General features: G+C 34.5%; 3 protein-coding genes across 4 annotated transcripts; 2 read left to right on the plus strand and 1 right to left on the minus strand.

Moving 5' to 3' along the window:
* The first annotated feature begins 4,035 nt into the window (after positions 1-4,035).
* LOC122586705 (truncated transcription factor CAULIFLOWER D-like) lies at positions 4,036-5,859 on the plus strand. 2 transcript variants are annotated; one of them, XM_043758687.1, is made up of 8 exons: positions 4,036-4,244; positions 4,355-4,436; positions 4,593-4,654; positions 4,756-4,855; positions 4,985-5,026; positions 5,279-5,320; positions 5,455-5,531; positions 5,809-5,859. In XM_043758687.1, exons 1-8 carry the CDS (start codon positions 4,063-4,065, stop codon positions 5,849-5,851), a joined length of 630 nt encoding a protein of 209 aa, XP_043614622.1. In that variant the 5' UTR covers positions 4,036-4,062; the 3' UTR covers positions 5,852-5,859. The 2 variants fall into 2 exon arrangements, with proteins under 2 accessions (XP_043614622.1, XP_043614623.1); XM_043758688.1 differs by having other exon boundaries at positions 5,461-5,531.
* Positions 5,860-12,904: 7,045 nt separating this feature from the next.
* Positions 12,905-16,582, plus strand: LOC122586702 (gamma carbonic anhydrase-like 2, mitochondrial). The gene is made up of 2 exons (XM_043758685.1): positions 12,905-13,365; positions 16,017-16,582. Exons 1-2 carry the CDS (start codon positions 12,981-12,983, stop codon positions 16,391-16,393), a joined length of 762 nt encoding a protein of 253 aa, XP_043614620.1. The 5' UTR covers positions 12,905-12,980; the 3' UTR covers positions 16,394-16,582.
* Positions 16,583-16,798: 216 nt separating this feature from the next.
* Positions 16,799-18,346, minus strand: LOC122586703 (squamosa promoter-binding-like protein 13A). Its single transcript, XM_043758686.1, has 4 exons — positions 18,047-18,346; positions 17,659-17,926; positions 17,438-17,550; positions 16,799-17,347 (listed from the first exon to the last, which is right to left on the minus strand). Exons 2-4 carry the CDS (start codon positions 17,826-17,828, stop codon positions 16,983-16,985), a joined length of 648 nt encoding a protein of 215 aa, XP_043614621.1. The 5' UTR covers positions 17,829-17,926; positions 18,047-18,346; the 3' UTR covers positions 16,799-16,982.
* Between the last annotated feature and the right edge of the window lie 1,730 nt (positions 18,347-20,076).

The raw sequence follows: 20,076 nt of genomic DNA on the forward strand, positions 1-20,076 counted from the left end.
AACACGTTCTTTATTTGACCGAGAATTTTAAGCCACTTTTCTCCACGTTGTACTCCACGTGAATTATAGACTGAGTCAGCACTAACCAACTATGCTCATGTGAAGAACCTCATAGTAGCATAAAACCCTAGAACAATAAATGCAAAAAACCCACAACATTCCAACATCCCTAATTATGTTGTTGGGGAAAATCTTGAAGATTTGTGTTTTGTGGAAAAGATGGAGGTTTAGTTTTTTTTAAAAGAGAAAAAAAATAATGAGTCAAAACAGGAACAAAATATTTTTAAGAGTGGAATGATGTGGATATAGAACAATAAATGCCAAAAACCCACAACATTCCAACATCCCTAATTATGTTGTTGGGGGAAATCTTGAAGATTTGTGTTTTGTGAAAAAGATGGAGGTTTAGTCTTTTTAAAAAGAGAAAAAAAAATAATGAGTCAAAACAGGAACAACATATTTTTAAGAGTGAAATGATGTGGATATGCCACGTCACAGTCCATATCAGTTTGTAGAAAAATGTTGGCAAAAATTTCACACCTCTCGTAAATATATAGTTGGAAATGACCTTAAGTTAAGTATAAAACACATAGCCGAATGTGTTTCTAATACTTTGTCAAGGATACACGGCTAAAAGATTGAAGTTAATGACGCCTAAATTGCACTTTTACAATTAAAATAACTAACATCTAATAAACATGGTTTATAGAAAAATACCTTTAATAAAAACAATTCATATATTTCAACTCTTAAAATAGTTAGAATACTCTTTTATTATGAGTTTATATTAATAACTTACAATAGTCGTAGTTATAGTTGTCATCGTTAGACTAAACGGTATAAGGCTTTATAGGGCGCCATTTTTCCAATTTTTTGCTATAAGAAGCCATAAGAAGCCCAAGAAAGCTATGTACATTGCCCCAAAGGGCGCTATTGGACAAAAAAAAGTTAGGAGGCGTGACAAATGAAACGCTCTTTTCAATGCTCCATAAATATCCGTTGTCAAATGAACCCCACACCAAAGGCCCAAGTTTGGCCCACAAGAAGGGCTTCCTTTGAGAAGCTTTGCTCTAAAATAAAATGAGAGGAAGCCCCTTGATGAGTAGATTGTCACTTGTCAAAAGATGCCCCTATGTGGGGCTTCCTCATAAAACCTTGCTCCCATTAGCCTTAGTAGCACACCACCATCGCAACTAACATTTATGTCGTATTGTGTAGGGTGTTCACGGACTGATTTGGTTCGGTTTTGACTAAATCTCAAACCAAACCGATATCCTCAGTTTAAATATATATTAAACCAAATCAGATCAAATATGTTGTCAAACCGAACCAGACCATACCATGTGAGCCGGTCCGGTTTGACGGTTTTAAAATCTTATTTCCTTCTTTTATTTCCATATAATCTTGTGTAATTTGTGACAAGGAGTCATAACGAACACTTAAAATTAAAACATTTATGACATTATTAGAACACAATATATGTAAGCCTACAATCAGAAGACATTAATCATATAATACTTTCCATATAGATCCACGTAATTTGATTTACAGTCAAAAGTTCAATTTCTCAACAAACATACAAGGTCGAAATAAAATATTTACATAAGTTATATTATATCCATTGAAGTACCATCATATTATCGTAAAATACATGCACATATATTTTTCCTTTTTAATAATGGCTAGATACCATCAAAAGTTATATACATATATACTTTTTAGTCTGGTTCGGTTTATGACGGTTTTTTATCTGTTTAAACCATAATCGAACCAATGAACCCAATTTTCAAAACAAAAATTGTCAGAATTTAGTAATTCAATTCGACTAAACTAATCCATATACTCCGATTTGGTTCATTTTTAACGGTTTGATGATCACCCTACTATTGTGTAAATTAACATGTATGTTGTAAAATACGAGTATAAATTTAAGGTGGTATTGCAACCATCTCAAAGTGATAACAAGGAATTTGAAACAAAATAACGAGTTTCTATTGGGCCTTTTAAGTTTGATGGGCCCACCATTAATGTCAAAGTCGACCCACTAGCTCAAATCATGTCCCGAAGAACGTTACATAATATTATATTGGCTTTCATGCTAGTGTAATCTATACTTACACAAGTGGCCCACTTTCACCATCTTTGTATGTTTTTTTCAAAAAGTATATCTTGACGTGTCTCCGTTTTGTTTGGTGAGGCTTTATAATATTTTCAAGCCCATTTATCTTATCCCAACTTTTTCCCACCATTTTCTACTGATATCTGATTATTTTATTGTAATTATGCATGACACCAACTCACCAGATAAAATACTATCTAATAATAAATAATTCAGTGACGCTTATTTGACCTTAATGGTCGACTATATGCTGATATCATATAAAACGAACACAGCACAATTTATCTTTAACTATACAGTGCAATCTAATTAAGTACTTAATGCATGCAACTAAAAGAATGTTAATTTATTTATTCTTCTAATTAAAAGGTCAAGTTATAAAGTTAATTATACGTACATTTGACGGCTTTTAATCGAGTAAGGGTCTGACGTTCATATTATTAGAGGAAACTACAGTACTTCCTAATTGTTAATTAAACTTTACGTAAAGTTAAATTATCTTGTTATTATCAGGAACATATAAAACTATATCTATCTTCTTTAACTTAATATCCAATGATTAAACTGTTAAGTCAAACTGTCAAAGTAATTTGCCAATTAAAGTAGCTTTAAAATCTCTAGACAATTCACATGGAATTCAAAAATAAAGTGGATCATTAATTTTGAACTGTTTTGACAAGCATTTTGAACATATATAATAATGTTCTTCCATTGATGCGTAAAATCAATTGCGGTGGGAATTTTTATTAAGCCTGCAGGTGCCCAGGTGAGCTAAATTTGCAGTCGGCAATAAGGTAAAATCGATCTGTTAAAAAGTAAAAATGAAAAGGCCGGTAAAAAAAAATAGAGATTGACACGTGGAAGACATATATTGGTCGTATCTGACAAAGAGTTATTCGAACACAATTATACATCTAAATATACTGGTGAAATCAACCTAGTATTAATTATAGATAGTTTTGATCATGGGAGGAGGTGTTCCCATGTAGCAGGATATGATGTACCTATATATCATGCATCCTTATATTATCATTAAAGTGATTAATCTAGCTTTCGGATTTTTCTAGGTTAAAGCTTTGCTTTTGGATGACACTTGTCAAGTATCTATTCGATCACTCATCCCATTCATTAAGCATCTTATGCTCCTAAATAGACTACAATTATGTCCCCTTTGGCCTTTACACTCTACAAATGACATCAGTTATTTGATCTCAATAAGTCAATATCATTTAATCTTAGCTAGTATTGCCTTTCCAAAAAAAAATTAAAACCTAGCTAGTATAATTCATGCTCACTGCGATGTAAAAGAAGGACAAGATGCATGTAGGCAGACCCTAGAGGTTGCTTCTATGTTCTACTTAAATGGTGGAAATTGACCTTCTACCTTTGTATAGGATGGGGATCGAACATTTGACCTCTGTAGGTATAACGTCTAATCTAGCTAGATAAGCCATGCAGCATCTTGGAGATATATATGTTTTACTAAATTTATACGGAGTATATATGTCTCTAGCAAAAACTATAGTATATTTTGTAAACATAGTGTTGGAGCACTAACGACAAGCTGATATATTGATACTTTGGTAGGAGAATCACTACCTCGTATAAATGCTATATGTACCTGAAACAACTGGCCTACCAATATATAGTGCCAAAGTCATATCATAAGACAAATTAATTTTTCACAAAAGAGATATATATAAGAAAATTAAAGAGACACTAGCTACTGGCATGTCAATATTTATATACTTTATTTATTACTTGGCATTTCTTTAATCTATATATATTTACGTGATTAATTACATCATCAAGTGGGTAATAGCTCACTTTAAACTTAACGCAAGTTAGTTAGTAGATGCATATGCATATTTATATATATATAGACACACATAAGACATTGATGAAGACAGAAATTAGCTAAGAATTGAAGTGAAGAAAATAGTATGGGTAGGGGAAAAGTAGAGCTAAAGAGAATAGAAAACCCAACCAATAGGCAAGTCACCTTCTCCAAAAGAAGAGATGGTTTGGTCAAGAAAGCCATTGAACTCTCTATCCTTTGTGATGCTGAGGTTGCTCTTATTATCTTCTCCCCCTCTGGCAAAGCTTATCACTTCTCTAGCCATGAGTACGTGTACTAATTACTCTCTGCGCGCAGTATCTTTCTATCTATCTATCTACATATATATACATCTTAATTAATTTCTCAACATATATATATATATATATATGTTGCAGCATGGATAGGACAATCAGGAGGTACAGAAATGAAAAGGGTGATCTACATAATATGAACAGCCATGGAGTCAGAACCACTGAGGTATCTAGCTATATGTTCAGAGTCATTTCAAAATATGATTAATTGTATCGATCTAGCTAGCTATTTAACTAAAAATATGTGTCGTCTATGTTTTCAATAGTTTTGTATATATGCCGCACGTTCTGTTTAATTAAGAAAAGATTTGGTGTGTTAAAGGTGTGGAAGAACGAAATGGATGAGATGAAGAAAACAATCGACACGCTAGAAATGAAACACAAGTATTAATCAAGCATCATTAGTTATCATCAGTTGATCGACATAATTAATTAATTATACTAATACATTGCTATATATATATCTTTATGTTTTACTTTTGAAGGCACTTGGCTGGAGAGGATCTATCAACATTAGGTATAAAAGAACTGAAACAACTCGAGCGCCAACTGAGGATCGGAGTTGATCGTGTACGTTCTAAGAAGGTACTATATGTATATATACATATGTTTACGAAAGAAGTATTTCTATTGCATATCATTTGTGATATTTTGCCTATAAATAATTCTCATCTGTGAAATCCTAATATATTTTTAATAAATGAATTTGGACAGTGGCGTCTTTTATCGGAGCACATAAGTATGTTGAAGAGAAATGTACGTGACTCTTAAAATTATAATTAGAAATTAAGATACACCTATATGTGCAAATAAAATTTACAAATAATTATTTTGGTTATAGATCTATTTTTTTTTTTTTTTACTATATACTGGTATTTTTCTTTACATATCGCGGCTTTGATCCTTTGTTGGACTTGTCTATACAGTTATAGATATATTTTGCCATTTCAACTTCACGGAAATAAGTAAATTAAAATAACTTGATTTTTCTACTGTGTCTATGTGCAGCATAGAACTTTGCAAGAAGAAAACTGCAATCTTCAGAAAAAAGTGAGCATATATTCCCTTGGAGTATATATATATATACTTAAATGTTATCTAAAAACACTTTTACGCTATTGGCTTTATTTAGTTACTGTCTATATAAACTTTTACTGAAAGGCATATTTTGTTGGATATTTGAGATCAAGCTATGTGAGCTGCAGAGCGAGGCTGATGAAAACTCAGAGTTAGATTCATCATCCGATCATGTTATTCAAAGGTAGTGTTTTTTTTTAGTCTTGGGAACACAGATAATTAAGTTTAGTTGACAAACCGGCGTCTTAATTAAAAGTAAATTAAGTTGATAAAACATTAATTAGACTCTACATAATGTACAAGAAAAATTCTTTATATAGTTTTATACAGTACTATATATATACCACAACAAAAGACCCTACTTTAATTTCAAATTTCGCTTAGGCCCATATAAGCTTCAGACGGCGTCTAGCTAGAAGTTAACATTAATTAGTCTACAATCAATATGATGAATTTTGCAGGTTTATTCCAGAAGGGCAGCCTCTCTTTCACCTCCCAACATGACCCAACTTGTTTATAAAATATGCAGCTGGTTATTTGATTGTCTCATATATGTTTATTTAACTACCATCATATATGTATGGCAATCATCACTAGTTTCTCCCGAGGGCATGGTATAGCTTTGTTCTTGGTCTTGTTTAATAGATGTTGAGTGCCGCTTTTCCCCGTCCGAGAATCTCCCTTCAATATCATTACAAAAGTGGGAATGAATGTTTATAATTAAGCTTGTTTGCTATATAGTATATCGAGTGATACTTCCGTAAGTTTGGATTTGTAATATACAAAATTCTCGTCCATGCATATAAAAGAATGCATGCAATGTATAATAATTAATGTTCACACATGTATTTCGGTATATATACAAGTTATGATGTATTTTAATTTGTGCATATGAGTTCAAAGTTCCCTTTTTATGATATCCAATAACCAGAATTTATTTATTGGTCGTTAAAAGAAAACAAAAAAATTATTTAAAACAACCCTAATTAAGGGATATATGTACGTAGTTGTTTTTTTTTAAAGTTAGTTTTGATTCAGATGTGCTGGAGGCAATTTTAACCAACAAATCACTGGACCTCCAACCCCCCACCTTATGGAAAATACCTTGAAATCAGAAACCCAAGACTCGAACCCGAGACCTTGGGAAAAACTCATCTCTAGGGCCCACATAATGGATATATGTATGTAGTTAATGCATATTATAAAAACTATACATTTTCACATCCAAGAATACAATTATTTATAACATAATAATTCCTTATAAAACAAACCCAACTCTTCTCCTTACCTAATTAAGATTTTGAAATACCTAAATTACCCCCACAATTTAAACTTTTTTTTCTCAACTATCCATTAGTGTACCTAAAATACCCCTAACAATTTCAATCCATACAAATCTATCGTCAAACCCTAATCTAATTATCTATCTATCTTATCTATCTATACTATATTATAAAACAAATCTACTTTTGATTTTCAACATTGAACTTAAAATTTCAATATTATTTTAAGTTTTAACTATGTACACATTCTATTGCATGATATATCATACATCATAGCCACATTAAATTAATAACTTCCACTACTCACTGGCGTCACCACCACCACCAATCTCTGTTGGCACCTCCGTTGCTACCGCCACCACCCGTCACTGCCACCATTACATCACTGTCGTAACGCGCGAGTACTATTCTCGTATTAAATAATATTAATTGCTATAACCCTTAAAGCTGTAATAGTTATAACCAAAAAAATATAGTTTTGATGTTGATAAATGATAGAAAAGGAGAATTATTCATGATCAAGAATCTTTTATAACATTACTTCTATCTTTTTTTTAGCTTAAATACAATGAAAAACAAAATAATTACAAATTAAGTCTAGCTAGCTTATAATTATTAGCTAATGATCAAAAGACCCTATAGTAGTATACATATAATATATATAAACATAATTCTACATATCACCCTTCAAGATGGAGGATGATATTTTGACATTTCCAATTTGGATAACAATTGTTGAAACCGATTTGATTATGTGTTGGTAGGTAGGTGACCTTGATAAATCCTTTCATGATTTTTTCTCTTGTAAAGTGACCATCAAGCTCAATGTGTGTTTCATATGCTCATGCAAAACATGATTCTTCGCGATGTGAAGAGCAGACTGGTTATCACAATGAAGAGTGCAGTGGCTGGTTTTAAATTGGTGACACCAAACTCTTCCGATAAACGAACCAGCCATGTAAGTTCAGCAGCAACATTGGCCATGACACGATATTCAGCCTCTAACGAAGAACCAGAAATGGTAGACCGATTTTTGGACTTCCAACTAATTGGAAAACATCCAAATAGAATAACATAGGCTATGACTGAACGACGGAAATAAGGCACGATGCCCAATCAGAATCTGAGTAAGCACGATATTTAGAGGAGGATCAAGCCAAGTATTTTGTTTCTCGACCTTAACTTGAATGTCTATTTGAGAATCTCATTCTTAACACAAATACTGAACAACCCTTTTGTTTGGCAACACTTTCACAACCCGTATAAACCAATGGGAAACTTACAAATAGGGAATATCAAATGCACCCAAAACAGCCCCTAAAGGTAATAAAATCAGCAAGCATACACACAAACACAAAATCTTTTAGTGGAAAACCTCTCAAAGTGAGAGTAAAAACCACGAGACCCTTAGGCCGCTTAGAATCTACTGCTACCAATAATAAAAGCAATAAATCAGAACTTCCCTAGATATACTAGAGGCATATAACAATTATCATACACTTGGAATGAAACATCAAGATGTATGAAAATAAAACAAAGACAAAAGAAGAACAATATCACCAATTTTTCTGTCCTCTTTAACAACCACTGTAACTCGAATTTTTAGAACACTTTGGACGAATTCAACTTTCCAAAATGTTGGCCTAGATGATAGGAACATACTGACCAAAAACCAAGACGATCTAACAGTTCAATCTCTAGGGATCTTTAGTTTTCTGGATTGTTGTAGTTAAAAATTGTAACACCCCAAGAATTTTAAGGTAATAAATTAACTTTTTTATAATTTTGACATTAAAATAAGTTCCTAGTATTTTATTTTTAGATATGGGGTTAATTTAGTTGGAACTTTAGTGGATAGCGGGTAAAATACCCTCTATTTTGTGAGTAAGGGCGTGGCACTCAGGAGAAGTGCCAGCCAACTTCTTGTCTATGACTCATAATTCCATTTCCTTCAAGAACTCTTCTCCAACCTTCCTCTTAATTCAAATCAATCAAGAATCTATTCCCTTCATGCAACTCAAGTAATTCATCCAAGATTAATAACATTAACTATCTCAAATTAAATTAGAAATCAAAAAGTTAGGGTTTGAGTTGGAGTGTGGTGGTGGTGCCGAAATTAAGGAAGAAAAGGGGTGGAATTGTGGTTCAAAAACCCTAATCTTTTATCTTCCATCATTGAGGTATAGAATTCTTAACCTAATTTCTTTTCCTTTCTATGAATTAAGGTTCTTGTAAGGTGAAATTTGGGGATTTTGCTAGTAATGGGTGTCTATATGAATTTTTCCCCAAAATTCTTGTATATTATGATTATGTCATTGAGTTGCATGTTGAAATCGTTAATAATGAGAATGTTGGTATTAAAACCCCAAATATGGAAATGGTGACTTTGCTAGCTAAATGATGATGTTGATGATGATGATGAATTCTTGGATTAATATGAGTTTTTGTTAAGTAAGCAACTCACTAACTTAATGGGAGGGATTAAGGTTAGGAATGCTAGTGAAAGGATGACTTAGCTTTAGTGAAATAGTTAGGAAATGTGAATGTTATCTTATATGTGCATATGATATGTTGATAGGTTGAAAGCTTGAATTGTTGTAAATTGCGGTTATATTGATTTGTTGTTGTGTCGAGAAGGAGGTGAGTATACTTGCATATCTTTGTATAATCGTCGGGTCAATTACCATACGATGTTGAGTCGTTCCATGTGTGGTAATTGATTTGGCGTTAAGCTTAAGTAGTGGCTTTCTTTGATTACGGGCCTAATAGGTGGCCATAGCTCATGAGGAGCATTGTTATTGTGATGTCTATTGTTTATGTAATCATTTGCTTATATGGATCCATGTAATGCGCTTGACACAAAGGTGAGCACTATAGATATGACACGACGGTGTCATAGTCTATATGCAATAGTCCTTTGTGCATTGGCCCTCCTTCGTTTATATGATTATATGCAAGCATATTCGCTAAGCTTTTCGCTTACCTTTTAGATGTTTTCCTTTTGTTATAGGTAGTTCCTGAAGAAGGAACTAGGTTTGAATTGGTTGGAAGCTAGAGTGAAGGTTGCTAGTGGTTTGGAAGGTATTTGGCTATTCTCGAAAGAATGGCATTCTTTTGGTTAGACACTTAGACGTCCCTCCCGACTTTGGCTCTTGGTACATTGGTAGTTTTATGTCATATTTTGGTACATTCTTGTAAATGGTTCCTTTTATGTCTTGTGAACTTGGCAAAGTTTACTCCTTATGGTTATGAAAACGTCAAAATGGGTAATTGACCCAATTGATGGTGTAGTTGTTCTTGGGTCAAACGATGTTGGTGAATATGTATGTTATGATGTCGAATACTCGTTTGAAATTCTGCTATACGTCAGATGTTGAAGTTGGGTTGTAATTTGGGGCGTTTTGGTTTGGTTCAAAAATTGTTTTTTTGAAGGTTGCTGTTCAGATAGGCCACTGCGGCGCAGTGAGGCTAGCTTTGCCCACTGCGGCGCAGTGGATTTCTTCGGACCAGAATTCATATTCCTTTCACTGCGGCGCAGTGGGAGTGTGATAAACCCACTGCGGCGCAGTGGGCTCTTTCCTTCCTGTGCCGAGTTTTTCCATTGCGGCGCAGTGGGGAGTTCTCAAACCACTGCGGCGCAGTGGGGGTAAAAAAAAAATTAAGTATTTTCGATTTATCGAGTCCGGTCCTTATAAAAATGGGATATGAAACTTTTCTCTTTTGATCTTTGTAACACTCATGATTTTTGACTTAATTGACTTGTAACTAAATGATATTTGAAAATGAGCGAATTTGTTAGTTTACATGAATTATCGAACGTTTTGTTGCATAGTAACGTAACGTGAAGTCTAATTGTGTAAACGGTCTCGTTTTAGCGTTTAAATGGTTAACGTTTAGCTATTTGTCGAATTTAGCGGAGCGGGAGCCCAAAAATGAACTCCCTAGGCCGGCTCCCATTCCCCTCTCACTCACACACTTCATTCACTTCCCTTACCCATTTACTTCATCTCTCTCTCTCTCCCTCATTTACTCTTTCTTTCTTTCTTTCAACCACCACCCAAAATCATTATAAATTCTCCATAATTTCCCTAAATCTTGTGTTAGTAGTAGTAAATTAACAAAATCAAGTAACCCTAATAATAATAATAATCACTCTTCAAAAAAATCAAGGTTTAAAAGTGTTCATACAAGTTTTTGCCCTAAACCCGAATTTGGAAGATTTCGACCCTCTTGGTAAGTTAAATTCGTCTTAAATCCTTTCCTTTATGTTTATAACATCATTACTGGTCATGTCTAAGAAACCCTTGGTCAAAATCGGGCTAAAACCTGAAATGGGTCAATTTAGGGTTTCATTAGGGTTAGTTTGGGTCAAGAACGATTTGGACATGTAATTGTGTTAAAGGATTGGATTTGATGGATGAAATATGTTTAGTTATACTTAATGATGTTTGTTTAAGCCTAAAAGCTAGTCTTGAAGCAGCCACTAGTCGATTTGGATGTCAAAAGTTGAATTTTTGGTTGTTTTTGTTGCTGATCTACTGCTGTCTGGCTTCAGTACCTGGCCACTGCGACGTAGTGGAAAGACCAAAACCCACTGCGGCGCAGTGGTATTTCACGGCCTTGACTGCTTCGAGTCTCACTGCGGCGCAGTGGGATTGCTTGGTCCTGACTGCGGCGCAGTGAGAATCTGCGACCCACTTGTTCTCTTTTGTCAACTTCAAACGTTCATAACTTTTGATCCGTAAGTCCGTTTTAGGTGTATGACCTATCGTTAGAATCGTATGAGAGTCTAGTTTCTCGTAGTAACATCCTTTTTATGAGAACCCATCACCATTTTTCCCGAATCCCTCGTTTCTCCAACCGTGAATTCAACATCCGACCTTGGGGTGTCTTCTAAAGGCCTAGAGTGACTTATATTGTAACGTAGACCCTAATGTGATGACTTAATAATTCTATAATAGGTTGTGACCGTCGTGCTCCCCGCATACCTGCTTAGTCAACTCCTACAACACGTAAGGCAAAGGTGAGTTCCGTAGCCCCATTTTCTCTTATATTTCGGGGTGAAAAGTGTACTCTTTACTTAACGGTTATCGGTTGTAATGATTGTTATGCCATGCTATGTGAAATGACGCATTTGAAATATATGTAAGCCGTAACATGTTATCGCGCAATGTTTATCACGTAAGTCGTGCCTATTATCACGCATTTGAAATATATGTAAGTCGTAACGTGTTATCGCGCAATGTTTATCATGTACGTCGTGCCTGTTATCGCGCAATGTTTATCATGTAAGTCGTGCCTGTTATCGCGCATTGTTCATCATGTAAGTTGTGCCGGTTATCGCGCATTATTTATTATGTAAGTCGTGCCTTGCCTAACTATCACTAAACGTAAACGTTGGTTGTGTTGATTGGTACGAATGTGACTAGGTATTAACTTCCACGTGAATTGTTGACGGTTGTTATCCCGACACTTACTCTTATTACTCAAACCTACGAACTCACCAACTTTATGTTGACCCGTTTTAGTACACTTTTCAGGTGAACAGGTAAATCAAAGACGTGTTGGATGATGATTGGTTGTTTGCATGCTAGGATTGGACTTGGGCTTTATCATGGATCCGTGATTCATAGTTCCCGCTCATGGGTTATGCTTAGGATCTTTTGCCATCTTTTGTACTCTCTTTTGTAAACGTTTGATGGTCATGCTCCTTATGCATTTTTGTATGATATCGGATTTGTAATTGGTTATATTGTATGGATTTCCAATCCTATTAATGCATCTAGGATTGTCTCTACTTAATTTCCATGTCGTGCTGTGCTTTTTCTTGTGATATCCCATTATTCCGTCTTGTTGGGGTGTTACAATCTTTCTCTTTCTATTATTGATCTTTTTAGTGTACACTTGATAAATGATTGTATCAAAACCTTATCGAGTGATGCTTTAAAGTTATAAGTCAAAAAAAGTCAAAGAACTCTTGGATATGAGCTTAATATGTAGGTTTTAATCTCATGGGTTAAGGAAAGACAAACCCAACACTGGCTTTATGTTGACATGAAAGAGTTGAGTAACTTGATTTCAAGATAAAATTGACTCAAGTCGATTCAATTTCAAGTCCGTCGTGAGCCGATCGCGAGGTATCTTATCAAGTTTAGACTCCTAAATTATCACATAGTAAAACAAAATCTTTCAAAGGGCTTAATGTGTAACACTTGTAAACATAAAGGCACACAAACACATATCCAAAACAAAAGGGAAAAAGGAAAGATGAGATGTTACACAAGTAGTGTTTTCTCTGTTAACTTCTTACATTTCAGGTCCTCTTTACTAATAACTAAACACAAACAAAAATGGCGTCACTATCACGGCTAACAAGAAAAACCCTAACTACCCACCGCCACCTGCTCAGCCGTGCACTTGCAACTGAAGCAGTCGCCGTGAAACAATCCCCACCGCCGCCGTCGTCAGTAAAGATAACGGAAAATCCAGATCGAGTGAAATGGGACTACAGAGGACAAAGAAAGATCATTCCTTTAGGTCAATGGCTACCCAAGATAGCGGTTGATGCTTATGTTGCACCTAACGTTGTATTGGCTGGTCAGGTCAACGTTCTTGATGGATCTTCAGTGTGGAACGGCGCCGTTTTGAGAGGAGATCTTAATAAGATAACTGTTGGGTTTTGCTCTAATGTTCAAGAAAAATGTGTTGTTCATGCTGCTTGGTCTTCTCCCACTGGTATCACCTTTCTCCTTTTTGATCTTTGATTTTTTTTTTTTATGTTTACTTAATTTTTTTAAATTTTGGGGTCTTGATTGATTTTTAGAATAATTGTTTGTTTTTTCAGGAAAATAAGTTAAGTGATATGTTATATAGATAGATGGATCTATTGAATTTAGAACTTAATACTTTTAGAAATGAGACAATTGATTTTGTAACTACATAGTAATTTTAAGCGTTTAGTAGGGCCATGGGGTATGATCTCGGGGAGGAGCCGGATGCCAATTGCCAAACCCAGCGGCCCTCCAAACCATTTTGTGGTTCCAAAACCCCTTTATGGCACTAATCCAGATGGGTAACGCCATCCCCAAGTCGAAGAAATGATATTACGGAACAACGAATGGTTTATTTGTATAATAAGTTGTCCAATGATTGTAGTTAAGGAGAGTGGGAACTTGATGATATTCATACAAAGAGTTCGGGTGTTGGATGTGAAGGAATTAATTTTGTAGGTAAATCATAAGGATATAATGGCATTTCGATAGAGTTTGAAATCACCTTGAAAAGGTAGCTGCTAAGTAGACTGTCTAGTTGTATCCTCAAGTCATAACCGATGTTCACTCAAATTGAGGAGTGGTACCTTGTTTTATTTCTACTTAAAAGAAGAGGTGTGAAAAAAATACTCTCACTATCGAGGAAAGAAATGTATGATATGATATTGTTAATGTTAGCAAGACTTGTGTCAAAGAATTCGGTATTTCATTGAACATAGGTAAAGTGTGTAGAGCACAGTGTCCTGAACTGGATCTATCTTATTCGTTATCTATCTACAACGGACACTGTTTTATTAACCAGTCTGTGCATACAAGGAACCTAAAAAGGTTAGTATGACATGAAAGGTGAAGGAACTCGCAAATATGTATGATACCATAGTGATAAGTTTAATGTTGTGTGGGTGATGGCTGTTTTTCTTTGTTACTTTATGGTACATCAATCGCTATCTTTAAAATCTTTTTTAGTTTGATTTTGAATATGGGTGTATGCATGAAAAACAGATATTCCTTATATTTATGCTATCTTTGTTGATTAATGAGACTGGACATTGTGCTTATGCTTGATCTGTTGAGTTTTACCCGAGGTTCATACCCTTCAACTTCTAGATGGATTAGTTAAATCAGGAGTTATGGTGGGAAATAATACTCAGATTATCCCTTCTTGTTCCTTTTTCTTCACTCCAATTTTTTCTAACCAGACATAAATTCTAGTCTCTTTTCCTTTTTCACTTTGTCTCTTCTCTGTCCAAAAAAATAACTCGTGAATACGATGTTAGGTTTATCTGGAAAAAAGTGGCTGATATGAACCAATGGCTTGTATCAAATGATAAGAACAATAAGAAGGATAGGCTGGTATTCGAGAACCAGTAAACTCCTAAATTGATTAAACAAGAACAATAAACTGATAATAATATTCCACACTCCAGAATTACAGCCCTAATATTCTTTTTATACTAATCCTATAGCTTGGTTAGCCAGCTAACTAAATAATAATATTAATAAATATATCATAAATTAATCAATAAAATACTTTCCTAATAATAATAATACTAATAATAATAAATAATATGGAGACTTATCAGTGGCATACATGAATGGCAGTACCACTGTACCAGCGGCATTAATGATCAGTGTAGCAAGTGTTAAGTACGCTTTTACAGAAGAGTTACTAGGAGCTTTTTTTTATGATCTAAAATTCACAATTTAGAACGATAAAATGCCAAAGATAGGAAAAGAGTAGGGTGGATAAAAAGATGACAGGCTCAATGGTCTTTTGTGATAGGGAATTCACAAGCTATGCAGGTTGGCCCTTGACGCACCATAGCTTGCGTGGTAATATTTGGGGAACAAGCATGCACATACAGGCTTAATGGTCTTTTGTGATAGGAAATTTATAAGCTATGCAGGTTGCAGCTTTGACATACTATAGCTAACGGGGTAAATATTGGGGAACAAACATATACATATAGCTATTTTAGCATGGCCAAGTGGCAAACACTTGGGATACTTCCATAGGAAGTATCAGGTTCTGTTCCCAGCTTCCAGATAGCTTCAACATTTTTGGTTTCCTTGCTTTTCCAAAATATATAGCCACAAGTTGGATATCAAGAAAGATACTTGGATAGCTGAGTAGAATAGGCAGATAATATTTTGGTCAGTTTCATACTTACATTTTAGACACTTACATATACCAAATTAAAGATGAGACTTGCAGTCATAGTATGGGTGAGCAAGCCGCTAGTCCCCTTCCCCTACCCACAAACCAAATAACAAGGATTGTTTATTTGTGTTTATATTGGAATTATGTTTTGTGCTAGCGTAGACAATAGACAAAACTAGTTTATACTACAGCCTACTGGATAACCAACTTAGATTGATGCTAGGATCAGTGTATTATTATCGTTATTTGACATCTGTAAATTCCACTCTTTTTTCTTTCTACTTCGGAGCATAGATCAGACTATGTTCTAACCATGAAAAGTTTTTAATTATTTTAATCGTATTATAACATAAATTATTTTGGAAGTTGTTCACCAGTAGAGGTGGTCATACATTATTAACAAATGGAACTATTCATATCATCATATGTCACTTAACTTGTGATTTGGCTTATAGGTTTACCAGCAGAGACTATGATCGAAAGGTTTGTGACAGTTGGAGCCTACTGCTTATTAAGGTCATGCACAATCGAGCCAGAGTGCATAATTGGGCAACATTCAATATTGATGGAAGGGTCTTTAGTTGAAACCCACTCTATTCTTGAAGCTGGGTCCGTATTGCCTCCAGGAAGGAGAATTCCAACTGGTGAATTATGGGCTGGTAATCCTGCTAAGTTTGTGAGGAAACTGACTCACGAAGAAACCTTGGAAATCCCAAAACTTGCTGTTGCCATAAATGATCTCAGCAAAGAATATTTCAATGAGTATTTACCTTACTCAACCATATATTTGGAAGTCGAGAAGATGATGAAGTCTCATGGGATTTCAATTTAAAACTCTTTTTGTATCAGTTTTCCTTGAAAGGAAGAAATAAGAAACTCTTTAAGGGGACTATCTAAATGAGTTTGCTTGTTTTTGTATCTTGATTTCAAGAACCAGTGCGAGGACTGGTTCCCGACTCTTTGGTGACTTCCTTTGGCCTTTCTGGGCTTATATTCATGACATCAAGCTTGTACTAGCAAATTTACAACCGTGTTGATGCAAATTATAAACCAATTCTCAGACAGTTATACCAGGTGCGAACTTGCAAGAAATATAAAGTGGCACCTAAAATCAGATATAAGATCATCTGATAAGGGATTTGATTTGCCACCAATTAATTTTTTACTTCGCACACACAATAAGGACAATACCTTTATAGTTCATACCTATAACTATATATCGATATATAAGCATACCTTTATATAAAAAAATTTATATGCAATTCTCTTGCCATCTGATAAGGTGGTTTATAACTGTTCTACTTATTCTAAGACATTGTTTTTAAATCTAGTCACCTGCTAAAACAAATGCCAACCAAACATATATACTATCAATTTATTCAGATACATATGAAAATGGAATGAAAAAGATGCAGTTGCTATCAGTGCCAATCAAAGGGAAATCTTTCAGGATTCTCGTGATCAAAAGACGCTTGATGATGAGTATTCGTATCGGTCATACCACCCCAACCCACATCACAATCATTCTCCCAACCGCCAGAACTTTGTCCTGGATCCAATGAACTTTCCGTTGTAGAAACTGAAGCAGGACCAGATTGTGGGTGCAGCACGTGGCTTGGGGTTGTATCAATTGTCTGCGGTGGTGACACAGATGATGACAGAAGAGAGGGAGCGTAGTCCAAGTGATTTATCCAAGCTGGAGACTCCACAACACCGCTCCATAGAGGGGTCGTGAGGGATATGGCTGGGTGCACCGGTGGACTAGTAAGCTGCAACATATTGATCCCTAAAAGGTAACAACTTTTAAGTATAGCTAACAAAATGCTACAACATTCAATCTAGTATAACTTAGCCATACAAAAAATATAAGCCAGACCATTGTGAGGGGATAAAAGATACGGTCTGGGCTTTCTTCTTCTTCTATTATGCCCGTCAAGACGCTTTCTGCAGCTTCGTTTTCCGTTGTCAAATTCCTCTAGCGGATGAAATCTATGTATATATATAGTCACAAAATCATTGTTGATTCTTAGTGCACTAGAAATTACAACACCAAACTTGGAAGCAAAAACATGGAGATATATATTAACAAAGTGGTACCGGCTACATTGCTGGCAGAAGCGTAGGTGTTGGCCATTAATCGAAACTTGTGGGCTCTTGGAATGCAGTTCGCAAACCTTATGGCGCTGGTAATACTTTCTGCAGTCACCAAGGTCTGATCCACATCCATCCACAATACAAATGACTACTACTGCAGGCGAAAGCTCCATTTTGGACGAACTTATAAATGTATTCTTCAAACAATCAATACACTTTACTCAATCCGGCCACTAATGTGATATAATCTTCCAATCTTTAGCTACTTATTCTATAATCATAGAGTAATAAAAAAAACATCACAAAAACATATATGGTTCTTTAAATATAGTAAAACAAAGGCAGTTAACATTAATTAACCAAATAGAGTACAGTAACATATATAACTTACTTAGAAATTATCAAAGACTCTTATGTTCTAAGTATGTTCCAAAAAGAAAAAAGTGCTATTATGTTTTGCAACCTGTGAAAAAGGATATTCCCTAATAGGAAAGATGGCAGTTAAAGTCAAAAGAAAAAAGGAAAGAGACAAGAAGTTGAGGATGGCGTGCATCATATGAAGCTGTCTCCTCTGGGACCTATTTCACATGATGGGCTCATCTTGGATTATGCAGAAATTATTGACATCAATTGTGCAGCAGGGAATCCAAAAGAAGAAAGGGGGGTTGGGCAGTATTTTTACTACTGTATTCCAAAATGGTAGTAGGGAGGAAGGGAACTAGGGAAGTGGCTATTTATGTTAAACAATAATAATAGAGTTTGTTTAGTGAGGTTGGTTTCCTGTTGATTTTTGGAAAGCTGTCTTAGTTTGATATTTTTATTTTCTCATTTTCGAATGACTGTCCATGGATGATAATGATTAATGACATTATGTGTTGTTTTTTCTTTAAGAATGTTAAGTGTTTGTTTGCTTTTTCGGTAAAAATTAGCAAATTACATTGTGTAATGATATTTAATGTTTTGACACACATGCATTAAGTGTTTTTTTTTTTTTTTTAAAATCTAAAATGATAATGTAAGGTTATAGCATCCTCTTTTTGACATAATGTTTTGCATGTTGTGTACAAAGAGGAAATGGTCATTTAACATTCCATGACATTAGTTAGTTTATGTCGTTTGAATCGTAAGTTCCTTATTTCGGATTTCCATTCATTTCTAGTTTTACATCACTACTTTCATATCATTAGATATAGATTTTTCGTTTTTTTTTTTAGTGATTGCGTGATTCGTGATCTTAAACGTCAAGAATTACGATATAAACCATAGGTCTACGGTTCAAATTTGGCCCAACTTCTATGGGGTACACTTGATTAATGACATTCAAAATGAACATGTAATTGACCTGTCAATGTAAACCGCCATAAAAAGGGTATACCACTTTTGGTGAATAGTTGATGGCCGAAATTTGTACTTCAGTGGTATTGTCACAATAAGGACCCATAAGTACTTATAGGTGCTAAACACGGTAGCTCAAAATTTTAGACCATTTGAACTAGAAGGGGCTAATGGCTATGGCTATGGCTATGGCAGTTGCTTTTTAAGAAAAAATAAATAAAAGGAGAACTTTTCTATGCTTTACATAATAATGGTCTATAAATTAATGACAAAAAATAAAGGAAATAGTTAATTTGGTGGTGTTACATCATTTAACAATTCTGTATTGTAATGTAAACCGAGACCGAAGGTCGGTATTTGGTAAGGGGTCTTGAGAGAGACCAAATTAAAGGTTGTTCACCACCACATATCCACTCTCATCCTAATGGCTCAATCAAATTGAAAATTGATAACTTATGTGATTTAGCTACAATAACTTAATTAGCCAATGAAATGTATATATAAGGAACAATATTTCATGGAGTAGTTGCATCCTACTATTATTATTTAGTCCGCTTAGGAACAGTAGAGCAACCAGGGCTGCTGATTGAGCAGTCTGTTTGCCGGTTTGAATTTATTTTTTTTATTTTTTTTAATTAATTTTCGTTTTTTTTAATTTTTGCCGTGAAAGTTTCATTCTCTTTATTTTTTATCACATAAATTATTAAAGTTTTCGTCCTTTTATTTTTTGTCACATCACTTTCGTTTATATTACTTTTCGAATGAAAGTTTTGTTTTATTTATCTAGCTTTTATACCTTTACTTTTCTAATTTTTGTCACGAAAACTTCATTCGCTTACTTTTTACCACATAACTTTTGTTAATTTTTACCACATAACTTTTAGTTTTTTTTATTTTTTTGCCACGAAAGCTTCATTTTACTTTGTTTTTACACATAACTTTGATCAACACGAATGTTTCATTTTCTTTACTTTTTACCACATAACTTTTAGAGTTATAACTTTTGTCAACGAAGTTTTATTTTCTTAACCTTTTACCATATAACTTTAAGTATTTCAAGTTCGGTCACCAAAGTTTCATATTCCT

The sequence above is a fragment of the Erigeron canadensis genome, chromosome 2 (genome assembly GCF_010389155.1).
Source record: "Erigeron canadensis isolate Cc75 chromosome 2, C_canadensis_v1, whole genome shotgun sequence".
NCBI classification, from domain to species: Eukaryota; Viridiplantae; Streptophyta; class Magnoliopsida; order Asterales; family Asteraceae; genus Erigeron; species Erigeron canadensis.